Source organism: Monopterus albus, unplaced genomic scaffold, assembly GCF_001952655.1.
Source record: "Monopterus albus unplaced genomic scaffold, M_albus_1.0 scaffold17.1, whole genome shotgun sequence".
Taxonomy (NCBI): domain Eukaryota; kingdom Metazoa; phylum Chordata; class Actinopteri; order Synbranchiformes; family Synbranchidae; genus Monopterus; species Monopterus albus.
In genome coordinates, this window is record NW_018127897.1 from 393,064 (window position 1) to 405,782 (window position 12,719).

Genomic DNA, 12,719 nt, shown 5'->3' on the forward strand with positions numbered 1-12,719 from the left:
GGGAAAGAGATGAATTTGGGAGGAGAAGAGAGAAGAAACAGATATAAAGAATGCAGGAAGCATGGTGGGTGGACACCGCAGAAGGAGGCATAGGGTTAAGGGAAGGAGAGGTGGCCATTTTTATTTTCAGATGGCCTGGCTCTCTGGCGATGACACATTTACTGAGAGCAGCCACAGAATATCACACTGGCTTCACCTGTCAGCAGTACCTTGCTGCTTGCTTGTCAAGCCTGCTGAAGACCAGTGGTCCACACACACACACACACACACACACACACACACACACACACACACGCTCGTTCTCTCACTCTCTCACTAAAGATGTCCCTCAGAGCCAGCTTGCCACTACTGGACAGTAATAAGATTTAGATCTGGCTGCTCCTGCCCCTCCCTGAATGGATTTCCCTATAATGAGGGGCAGTTTCCACTCTGCATGTCGCTATGTATGTGTTTGTTCCTTTTAAACTTTAACAGCTGTGATACGGCAGGGGAGTGCAGGGTACAACCTAACACATTTTGGATTTTGCAAAACAATTTTAAAAATTTGGAACAATCATGTTTTTACACAAGCAACATATACATCTCTGCTACAAATAAACAGTGGTGGAAGAGGTACTCAGATTGTTTCATTAAGCAAAAGTAACAATACCACAATGTAGAAATACTCTGTGGTGTGAAAGATTCCAGTAAAAAGAACATAAAGAGTTAAGTTGTTTTCAAGCGCAGTGTGCTTGCAGCTCTTTAGAGCAGGATTGGATCATGTTCAGTAATACTGCACTTTTAGTAATAGAGTCACTAAAGCATCAGATGAAAAAAATTGGAGTTATTGCCACAAGGTTTTCTTTAGTGCAGTATAAACATTCAGCTAGTCTCTGTGTTTCTCACATGTCAAACAAACATCATTTTCTAGTTTCCGGAAGAAGAAATGTTTAGAGAACAAAGCTGCATCTGCTCTGTTGCAAGTATCTGGGGTAGTCTTGTTCTTTGCAGAGCAAAACCTACATAATCCTGAGCTGACTCCTGTGAAAAGCCCAACACAGGAGACAAACTAGTATCACATTTCAACAGAGAAAGAAAGAAAGAAATGTTAAGTTACTGAATGGCCACAAAACTCACAGTCACAAGTGTGTGAGGTTATTCTGAAATAACAAGGGAAACTTTAATACTCATTGCTAAATACATACATGTATATACAAAAAACAAACTTAAAACTTAAGGTAATGACTTAAGCAATATGCTTTAGTTTCAGAAGATTACTTGCCAATGTTACATCAGGTTGCATTATATCTTCTTAAACCTCACCCCAGGTGAAACAACACAAGAAGGGGAATCAAAAATAAAAATATTGAAAATGTATATCCATTAAGTGTACACTATAATTTACACCATAAAGCAACATTTTGAATGCAGGACTTTCACTTGTAATGGAGTATTTTTACACTGCTGCATTACCAATTTTACTTAAGTAAGGGATCTAAGTACTTCTTCCAGCACTGATCATCACACATGGCAAAATGATAAAGTCATAGTAAAAATACATTAAAGTGCATATATTCCTGTACTGTTTCAATAGAAAAGGAGTCAGGTGAAATATTTTCCTTTTATGGAAAGGAGCTATTTTGGTGTTTTGCACTCAGTGTAGGCACTAGTCCAAAAACTATATTCAGTCTAGTCTAGTATAAAGACAAAAATCTAAAAGCTCATCAGCATCACTCACTCCTCATCTCCTCTCAGATACTGGTTCTACATTTGGGTCAGAGATGGAGTCTTTTCTGTTTTCGTATGCTTGTCTGCTTATGGTCAACAAATTTCTGTCTTTCCTTTGTTTTTCTGCTGATGAAGTTGGAGTTTTTGATCTTCTGGTGTGTGTTCATGTCGGAGCCAATCACAGCCTACTACACTGGGTGAGAGGGAGGGTCCATCCTGGACAGGTTGCTAGTATATCACAGGGCTCACACATAGAGGCAGACAGCCACTCACACCTACATACAATCAACCCAGCCTGCATGTCTTTGGACTATGGGAGGAAGCCCACCCAGGCACTGGGAGAACATGCAAACTCCACACAGAAGGCCCGGAACCTTCATGCTGTGCGGTGACTGTGCTAACCACCGATCCACCATGATGCCTACAATCAAAACAGACTATCAAATATCAAATTAGATTGGTAGCTGAGATCATGATGTTTTGTAATTAGACTTTTTTTTCTGTGAGGAACCCACTTCCTTTGCAGTAAATGTTATGAGCGTCATGAATACTTGACTTTACTTGACTTCAATCACCATAATTGCCAGCTAGATTAGAGAATCTACTAATTAACAAATTTAGAACACCACACTGTGAAGCATTTTCTACATAAAAGTGTAAAATATAAGATTTTATTGTGTTTGCCTTTTGAATGAATCATTTAATTTTAAATCAAACTGTTGATCAGACCCCTGCTATCACTGAAAGGAAGACTGGCAGTAGTGAAAGCTGCAAAATTCCTGTGTGTAATTTCAGCTCTTTCTGGCGTAGTTTTCTTCTTCTAGTAAAGGTGCTAATACCTCTGTTGGAAAAGCTAGAAAGAACATTGGTTTGACATTACTTCAGGGGTCTCACTGGATTAGCTACCTTTATTTTTCAGAATAACTTTTTTAGCAACAAAATGGGTCTTAATTGGTTTTGTTATAACAGTTGCAGTTCAGACACTTTTTTGAACACTTTATTTAATCAGTTGGACAACACAGTAGAAAGTACATCTGATAGCAGTGACAGAGGAGGAAAAAGTGATAATAATAAAAATAAATAATAACATACAGCTGCAGTTGAGGAAACACACTTTGAACAGTTGTAATAAGTGTAACAACACAGTGATTTTAGGAGCTGTACAGATCACAGCATTCAAGGTTACAGCTGCATCCAGTACATGTTTCAAATGGAAAGATGGTTTCTTCTTGTGGCTGAAGAGAAATGTCAGCAGAGAGAGAAATGGGGAGTGACTGATGTTCCTTATGTGCTCCAATCTGTGAATGAGACAATGTGGCAGTACAGTGGAAAAAAGTGGGAAAAAGTGGCAGTGGATTTATATTAAAAGGAGTCTGCTGGGGTCTGGATGAGACGGGAAGCTTGTGCTTCATAAATCACATTTTAAAATTTAAAATGAATATAGTCTCTCAGCTAGAAAACAAATGATGAAATACTTGAACAACTATGTTGTTCATATTAAAGGCAGTGATGCAAAACCATTCCAAACCCCCCCCCCCGCCCAAACAGGCAAATATAGAAATAGTCGTCCACATTTGTGAGCGCAGTATTTCTTCTAAGCTTATTTGACTGGAGGCTATTTACTTTATCTTTATTGGAAAAACTTTGCTGGTGAACCACAAGACCAGTTTCCAATTTGGTTTAAGCAGTAATTCGTGAAAACTGTATTTTTTGCTTCCTCTTTGAATACCTGTCATCTTGAATCATTTATCAGCTCACTGAAAACCTACAGATGGGTGGCAAAGTAAAAAGCAAGTATCTCAGTATGGCCACCATATACATCTTCAGCTTCACTGCACCTTGGCATTGACTCTACAAGTCTCTGAATTCTACTGAAAGGATGAACACCATTCTTCCAAAAGATTTTCCTTCATTTGGTGTTTTTATGATGGTAGTGGAGATGCTATCTAACATGTTGCTCCAAAATCTCCCATAGGTGTTCAACTGGGTTGAGATCTGGTGGCTGTGAAGGCCACAGCATATGATTGACACCATTTTCATATTCATCTAACCATTCAGTGATCCCTCATGCCCTGTGGATGAGGGCACTGTCATCCTGAAAGAGACCACTCATTTTTTTGTTTTTACTTGTCAGTTTTTATTTATCTGTATTTGCTGCTCACATGCAAAAGACAACAGACAAGTTTTGCTTTTGCTAATCAGCCATCTTTGATAGATCTTTCCTGCACTGTGCTGTTCAGTCTACAGGCTCCTGTAAAGATTTGTCTGAATTTCCTGAGTGGATTTATTGACAAGACAAAGGAGAAATAAGAAAACAAACAATATTATTTGTGCATTCAGAGAGTAAGAGAAGTAGAATAATGTATTGGGCAGTGCTGCCTTTTCTCAGGCTTGCCAGGGCTTTATATTCTCACTGTCACACTGTTCTGCACTGCTTGATAACTTCATGGCCCTGAAAGGGAGGTTTTCATCAGCAGAGACCTCTTTTGTTCACTAAACGATTACGTAGACATTCATTTTATTATGATTGCTGGACGTTGCTCAGTTTAAGTGTTTTTGCCTAAGCAATGTGATTGGTAGGGGGGTTGTGTGATGTGAAAAGGCTGTTTTCAACATGTTATTTTTCCTATTTGTCTCTCTTACTCCAGGATAACTTCCCTGCAGGGAACCCAGAGCGTCTCCAAGATCTGAAGTCCACTGTTGATCTGCTGACCAGTATCACCTTCTTCAGGATGAAGGTAGCTTGTGTGTGTGTGTGTGTGTGTGTGTGTGTGTGTGAGAGAGAGAGAGAGAGAATGGCAGTGGGGGATTATGGCACTTGATTTAAGAGAGATTGAAGAAACATATCCATTGTAATAACTGACGATGGAGCACAAAAGTAATGTGTAGATCTCTAAAATATACATGTATGTCACTCGTTGCCTTTTGTCACTGAATCCTGTGACCTTGACTTATAGACACTGGTCACAGCTACTGTATAAAATCTCCCAATATTCAATTAAAACATAAACCCTGGCTTATTTTGGACATCTTTCTTTTAGATAAATAAATTCAAACTCATAATTCCTGATAACCTGTTCCTCTCAACACCACTCAAAGCCAAACGCTTTATTGTTGCACAGTTTCTTGACAGCAGGCTGAGTAGGTGACATTATCTATTTAATGTGTGTTGACCTGCATCCTAAAATAAATGTTTCAAATACTTCCAGCTCTGTCTTGTTGCTTCTCCCTCCCTCCCTCACCCCCAGCAGTATGTCAGCTTGTCTCCCACTGCATGAAAAGCTTGGCTAAAAAAAATGTGGCGGGGGGTGGGGGGGGGGGGGGGTGCTCTGGAGCACTGAGACATAGCTAAGATGGCAGCTGTGAGCAAAGGAATGAAAACTGTCACTTTAGGTTACCAGAGCTTTCACTCTGTGCCCTACCATGTTCAACTTTACTGTGTTTTACTGCGTATAGACACCAGCGCTCATACACAGGCACTACTCTGTTGTTGTACAATACAGTACTGCAAATGTGCCTCAATGGCAGTCTGGCTATGTGTCAGTTATGATAGATATTAAAGGATGTAAGTAGCTTGCTTTGTTTTTCTGCAGGGAGGTCATACGTATGTATTAATATTTCAAACATGCTATAGGATATTACATTATTGCTCAAATATTGAATAGTAGTGTAAATAGAAATGCATTTAAGATAAAGTAACTGTCATTTGGGTTTCTAAGACCATATAGTTTTAAATGATTGCTATATCATGCAGACTGCTATAAGAGCTGAGTGAATACCTCTTCTTGAAAGCATACATTTTAATGATGCAGGTATATTTGTATCTGTGTAGGTACAAGAGCTCCAGAGTCCACCAAGAGCCAGTATGGTGGTAAAGGACTGCGTGAAGGCGTGTTTGGACTCCACATACAAATACATTTTTGATAACTGTCACGAGCTATACAACCAGCTCCTCGACCAGGTAAACCGCTTTCATATTTGGATGATTGTTACTTCTTATCAGATTTTGAAAGTCTGACTTCTGCTGCACAGGTAAACATAAAGTCTCTACAACATCTAACTCTTGAGAGCTCTGTATTCCTCACATTACATTGTGCAGATGCGAGGCACACACTAAACAATGTGCGACTTCAGCACTTACAGAGTCTTTCTGTTCTCTGCCAAGCTGTACTGGTCCAGCTGGGTAGTATGGTCAGTGGATCAGTTTAAAATACTGCAGGGATGAATATGGCTGCAGGTGACAGACTTTTGCTGTGGTTTGTGACCAGCACACTTCAACATTACCTTGCTGTGAGGTGCAGTTGATAAACACCCGCACCATTACAGTGTGCTTTGTTCAAGGCATGGCACTACTAACACCCCACAATAAAAAAACCTGTTAGTGATTCCTCACTAGAAGTTACTTGTCGTGTATCTGTCAACCCATTCACAAACACAGTTCAGCTTAAGCATACAGTAGGCTGACCAAGAATGTGAAGACAGTATTGCTGTGAGGTGTCCCCACTGACATATGATGGACATGGTGTTGCTACTTCCCTCCACTATGCGAAACTGAAGCCAAAATATCATTAATGCGGCAGGTGCCATCTTGCTTTTTCCAGCCAAATTCTGTGCAGTAGTTACCAGACAGTGACAGCATCAGACCGCCAATCAAAGCTGTCCAATCAACTGAAATATACCCCTTTTTCTATAATCAAATAATTTATTAAAAGCAAATACCAGAAAAATGACCTACTTGTATATAAATTGGCCATGATAATATCTACCAAAAACCACAAAAGTGACCTTTGGGAAAAATTTTTCTGATTTGTACTTGGGATAAACAGGACTGTATGTTTCTTCTTCTGGGCTCCACAAATGTATGCAGTTACTTGGCTCTCACAATGTTGACTGTGTACAACAGTTTCTTGGCCTGCTGGTCAGTCAGATCCTTGACCCAGTCACTTCCTCTTCTGCCGTGCTCCAAGACACAACAGCAATCAGATACGGACACAGAGGCAAGCTCTGCTCTGAGAGTTTTTACTTTTACTGTTGTCTTGTCCTGAAGATGTATGTTGCTAGTTGTTCAAAGCTGTGTGCTGGTGCTTATTGCTCATCTGATTTGTGTCTGACGTTACCATCATTTGTACATCCTACAACAAATGTCAAAAAAACTGAATATTAATCCAGCCATTATGCATACTACTCATCATGAAGAGGGTCACGGGGGATGGGGGTGGAGCCAATCCCAGCTGGCAATGGGCAAGAGGTGGGTTACACCTTGGACAGGTCATCAGACTATCAAAGGGCTGACAGAGTCAGACAACCACACACACACTCACTCCTACAGGAAATTTAGAGTCACCAATCAGCGTAAGCTGCATGTCTTTGGACGGTGGGAGGAAGCCAGAGTACCTGAAAAGAACGCATGCCGAGGCTCAAACCCAGAATCTTCTTGCTGTGAGGCAGTACTGCTAACCACTGCATCACTATGCTGCTGCACATTAATGCAAATGGAAGTCTTAGAAATGTATTTGCCCCTGTTTTGGTTGAGTATGGGATTTGTCAACCATCTGTTCAGCTTTAGTGTTTTTTTAGTTTCTTTCATTATGGTTGTTAATGTTATGGCTTCCCTGGGCTTGAAAGCCATAACCCAACCCACTACTGGCCCACTCAGAGCAAACAAACACTCAAAAATACAACATTATGATATAGACAATTTCTCACAAGAATATTTTTATGAATAACCCACACAGAGTAGGCAAGTGGTGTAATAAAATCTAGGCATGTCTGTTTATTGTTATTGTAAAGGTTCTTCTGTGATATTTCCAACATTTTTAAATCTTGATTTGATGAGTAAACACAATGTGTGAAGAACTTGAGTGAGAGCAACTCACAGCATAAGTGCTCTGCAGATTTATGCATGTCACATTTAGTCTACAAACAGGCAGTTTTATTTGGTAATTAGTCAGGCAGATGGGCAACACAAACTAAATGATAAATAAATTATGTTAAAATGAATCTTTATGACTAGCCTACTACCTGTATCATTGTAAAAAGAAAACTTTTTAAGTTTGGCAATGTAGCTTTATTAAATTCACGTAGGAGCATAGCTGAAAATCTGCCTTTAATTTCTAGAAGTCCACAAAAATCACTAATATGAAATACTGTTATTATTTCAGGACCACTCCTACTTAATTTGTCAGAAACTCAAGGGAACAATCTGCCATAACACTGACATCATGCTTTCCCTTTGAGCCTTAGTGGGTTTTGTACTGATGTCTGAAAATGGGAGAAAACATGAATTAAATCAGAAATCAATAGGACATATATGTCACAATAAAACTGCACACTGTGCCTGCTGTAAATTGCATGCACATTCCTTCATGCACATTGCATGAAGGAGGACTTAAGAAGGAACAAGTCTGCAGTGAGGAGCAGTATAACAGCAGCCATCACCATTTTAGCTATGTAGGCATTTTTTGGATTTCAAGTGTCTGGATAGATAATGTATGAACAGAAAACACAAGTTCCAGCATGTAGAATTTGCCTAAACTTACATGAATATATGACACTACACTACTTCCTCATGAAAGAATATATCCCTAGCATGTCATCACCTCCCTTCGCCCCAGCCCCCCACCTCTGACGATCTGTGGAGAGGCTGTACGGAGCCTCTTTAAAAAACAAAAGATCAAGAAGGCATGAGGCCCAGAGAGTGTGACCCCCTCCTGCCTGAAAGCCTGTGCTGTACAACTAAATCCCATCTTCACACAGGTATTCTACATATCACTGAAGCTTTGCAAAGTCCCCTCCTGCTTCAAATGCTCCACCATCATCCCGGTCCCCAAGAAACCCTCCATCAGTGGACTGAATGACTACAGACCTGTCACCCTGACATCTGTAGTCATGAAGTCCTTTGAAAGACTGGTGTCGGCCCACCTGAAGGACATCATTGACCCCCTGCTGGACCCCCTGCAGTTTGCCTACCGGGCAAACAGGTCAGTGGATGATGCAGTTAACATGGCACTGCATTACATCCTGCAACACCTCGCCTCTCCAGGGACTTATGCACGGGCCCTCTTTGTGGACGTCAGCTTGGCGTTGAACACCATCATCCCGGACGTCCTCCACTCCAAACTGACCCAGCTCACTGTGCCTGCCTCCACCTGTCAGTGGATTACTAGCTTTCTGACAGACAGGAAGCAGCAGGTGAGGCTTGGGAAACCATATCCAGCACATGGACTATCAGCACAGGTGCCCTCCAGGGATGTGTGTTCTCCCCTCTGCTGTTTTCACTCTACACCAACAACTGCACCTCAGAGGACTCTGTTAGACTCATCAGGTTTGCAGATGACACAATGTTCATCAGTCTCATCTGAGAAGGTGATGAGTTGGCCTATAGACAAGAAGTTGAATAGCTAGCCCTGTGGTGTAGCAGTGGACTTCAGGAGGAGCCTGAAGTCCACTGGGATTGCTACATCTATCACTACACCCTTCTTCTTCCAGCCTGCCCTCCATGGAGAACCTGTACACTTCACAGGTCAAAAGGAGGACAGAGAAGATTTCAGCAGATCCCTCACACCCTGGACACAAACTGTTTGAACTCCTCCACTCTGGATGGTGTTAGAGGTCACTGTGCACCAAGACAACCAGGCACAAGGAGAGTTTCTTGCCCCCGTGTCATCTCTCTGATGAACACTTAACTACCTGTATGACTGAAACAACAGGACTTGGCAACCACCAAACTGCAATAATTGTAAATAGTACCGTTACACGCACCAGTCTGATCGCTCAGTGTGTATATATGTATATAATGTTTATGAATACTGCCTCTCCTCCTCCTTCTCCCACGCTTCCCCTACCTTTGCTTGCACTATTTTTTTTGTCTGTTGTCTGTAGCCTGAAACACATTGAGAGCCTCTGTGCCGGTGAAGAATTACATGTACAGTATGCTCAACATACTTGGTAATTAAAGCTGATTCTAATTTATATTCTGAAATTTTAAAGTTTACTGTTGGATGCAGTGAGAAAAGTATGAGAAAAACAAACAAGCATAAACCAATGAAATACATGAGGCTTGAAGTGAAGCAGTCAAATTACATAATGTAAATAGAATAAAGTAGATTCACATTAACTTAGCTTAACTTAACTCTGCTGAATGCTCCTGCTGATTGATTAGAGCAAACAAGGTAAAAATAAAAGACTCTGACATAACAAAGTGTGACACATTTTACCCCATGAATTATAGACCGGACATGACTGATCATAATTAGATACATACAGTTTATTAGTCAGTGTAATTTAAAAGATAGTGCCATTTTATTAGTCCAGTACCATTTTAAAAAATATAAAATGAAAAGCACATTGTCGTCATTTACAGGACAGAAGTACAGACTGATGTTACCTTAGCTCCACAGCCTATAGTGATTTTAAACTGGAAAAGAAAAACAAAAGTTCTGGCATTTGAACAAAACCCTGAGCCTTTGGTATCAGAGTCACTATCATGAGAGGAAAAAGTGGGATCAATCCATCTATATGAAACACATCAAGTGAAAAATGTAATTTTAATGTGGGCTCAGTGGTGCTATTGTATTGTGTGTCTCTGAAAATCCTCTGCAGGATTTCCTCCTCTAACTTTAAGGCCAAACATTCATCAAATCACAGTGAGAGAGCCAAGAGGAGGCCTGCCTCCCTCGTGCTTGTTGACATGTTGAACGCATATTAACCTCTAGAGTCCCTGCGTCCTCATATGAGGACCGCACAGCTTGGGTTTCCAAAGCTCAGGACTCTAGAGGTTAAATCCAGTGTCACAAGAAGATCGATATGTACCGAAAGTGTTAGCATTTGTCCACTGAGGTGGCACGGTGTAGGTGTGCATTTGCATTACACTGCAGTAGACTATATGTGCCAGTGTTAATGCTCACCGCCTGAGACTCGGGTGGATCAATTTTTGTTCTGTCAATCCCAATAAGATTCAAATGACCAATTTTAGCCCCTAGTGTATTCAACTGAGCTGCTGGAGATGTGGAGATATCATTATCATCTAAACCTTCATTATCTTTTAGCTAGGAAACCTGTTGACATCTGCAATTAACTTGTCTTTCTTGTAAAATCACAACAATTTTTGCTGGAACAGGCTATTTGACAGTTTCCGTAAATCCATTCTTAGTTGAGAACGTTGTTATGGATTTTAATAGATTGCTAAAGCTACCATAATTATAAGTTTCATTTAAACTTTAGAAACCTATACAAATATTGCGAAACGGGAACAAGTCGCCAATGAGACTGCAATTCATGCAACAGTTGAAACATTTCACACTGAACCTGAACCAAAAATGTCAGCCTGCTGATGGCACTAGAGGTAAAGTAAGGGGGTCATCCTTATGTTGCCTGATGATGAGACTAAATTGCCATTTTGTTTTATGTATTCTGTTTTTTGTTTCGCCCTGTGCAATGCAAACAGTGTGATGTATCTGTTCTGCCAACTTTCAGTCCAGTCAATAGTTTTCTGATATTAATTTTTATGGATGCAGCAAGATGTTGCTATTTTTGTCTTTGGCACAGTAAAATGACGTCCCCAGTTTCCAACTGGCAGAAACAGACATCAGCGATCACAATACAAGACCTATTTGACAAAAATGGAAAATATGGGAGGGAGTTCTGAAAACGGCATGTATTACTGTGGGCAGACAGTGTCCCTGGTATGTTAATTGGTGTATTTAACACTTCTTAATTATTTGAAGAGTCAAAGTAAAATGTAACAAAGATGTAGAGGATGTGTAAAAATGTACCCATCATGCACTGTGTTCATAGATGTCCACAGAGATTTAGATCAAATGGGATGTGATCATGTCTTCATCACTGCCTGTCCTCCGTCTCTGTTGGTTACCCACGATGGCACTGCACTGTCTGCAGCAAGCTATTGTAAATTAAATGAAGTAATTAACCTAATTGTCTGAAATCTATGTCGCTATCAAGTTGCCACTCTATAAGAATAATCATTTGCATCTTGTCCACTTAATTGATTGGCGCACTGCATCCCAAACACAGAAGCCCTCTGCTCTTACATCTCTTAACAGTTTCTTTCTCATCACTTTAAAGAGCACATCATCTGAATTCTGTTTCATTTAAGATGGATGTCTCTTCACATAGCAAGCCTTCTGTTTTGTGTTTTCATCCCAGTGAGGTAGGGTTGACAATATGGTGTGATAAAACTCAAGCTCCCGAAGCTAAAGGAAACTATATTATTCAAAAGTCATTTTGTTCTGCAGATATTTCAAAGTGGAACTGAGGCTTTTCTCCTCTTTGTGTCCTGTGTGAAGGGCTCACTCTGGCCTATCTCCTGCTGGATCTCATCTGGTCTCTTGATGGGTTCTGGTCTAGTCACACTGCTTTCATCTCTGACGACGGCGGCTATCTGAATGTTGAAAAGCAAAAGCACTTTGTGCTGTTATAGTTGGCTGAGGAAATGTCAGCAGCAGCTGTGTGTGTGTGTGTTTTAACTATCAATGATATAAATAAATATAAGTTGCTCATGGAGCAAGCTGCATGTCAGCCCCTTTTGTGGCAAGAATGCATGTCTACTGAACGGCAAGAAGAAAGTGTTGTTGTGAAATCAAAGCTGGCAAAGTGCTTTTATTCCATTTTCTGTGTCAGTTACTATCACTAACTACCGGCTCTACTATGGGTGCCTCCCTCACCTTCCTGCCTTTAGAGGTGTTAGATTGCTTTGAAAATACAGTTTAAATGAATACCCCATTGGACATCAGCTATGCAAAAAAAAAAAAGGTCTCAATCTGTACAAACCATTAACATGTGTAGTATACGATAAACATGGCATCACCACTTCTCTCCACTATGCAAAATTAAAGCCAAAATATCGTGAATACGGAGGCTGCAATTGTGCTTTTTTGTAACTAGATTCTGCACACTTTTTATATCAAATAATAATTAAAAGCAAACTTGTTGAGGAGACTGAGGTCCTTTGGTGTGCGCGGAGTACTCCTTCAGACTTTTTATGATACTGTAGT

The 12,719-nt window shown here is 40.4% G+C and overlaps 1 protein-coding gene across 5 annotated transcripts in view; it reads left to right on the forward strand.

The window, feature by feature from the left end:
* The window catches only part of unc13c (unc-13 homolog C (C. elegans)), a 122,708-nt gene that overhangs the window by 59,423 nt on the left and 50,566 nt on the right, over positions 1-12,719 (forward strand). For all 5 annotated transcript variants that reach the window (XM_020592372.1, XM_020592375.1, XM_020592373.1 and 2 more), the window contains 2 exons: positions 4,356-4,445; positions 5,540-5,668. In XM_020592372.1, the coding sequence (XP_020448028.1) occupies positions 4,356-4,445; positions 5,540-5,668 (219 nt within the window). The remainder of the gene's footprint in view (positions 1-4,355; positions 4,446-5,539; positions 5,669-12,719) is intronic.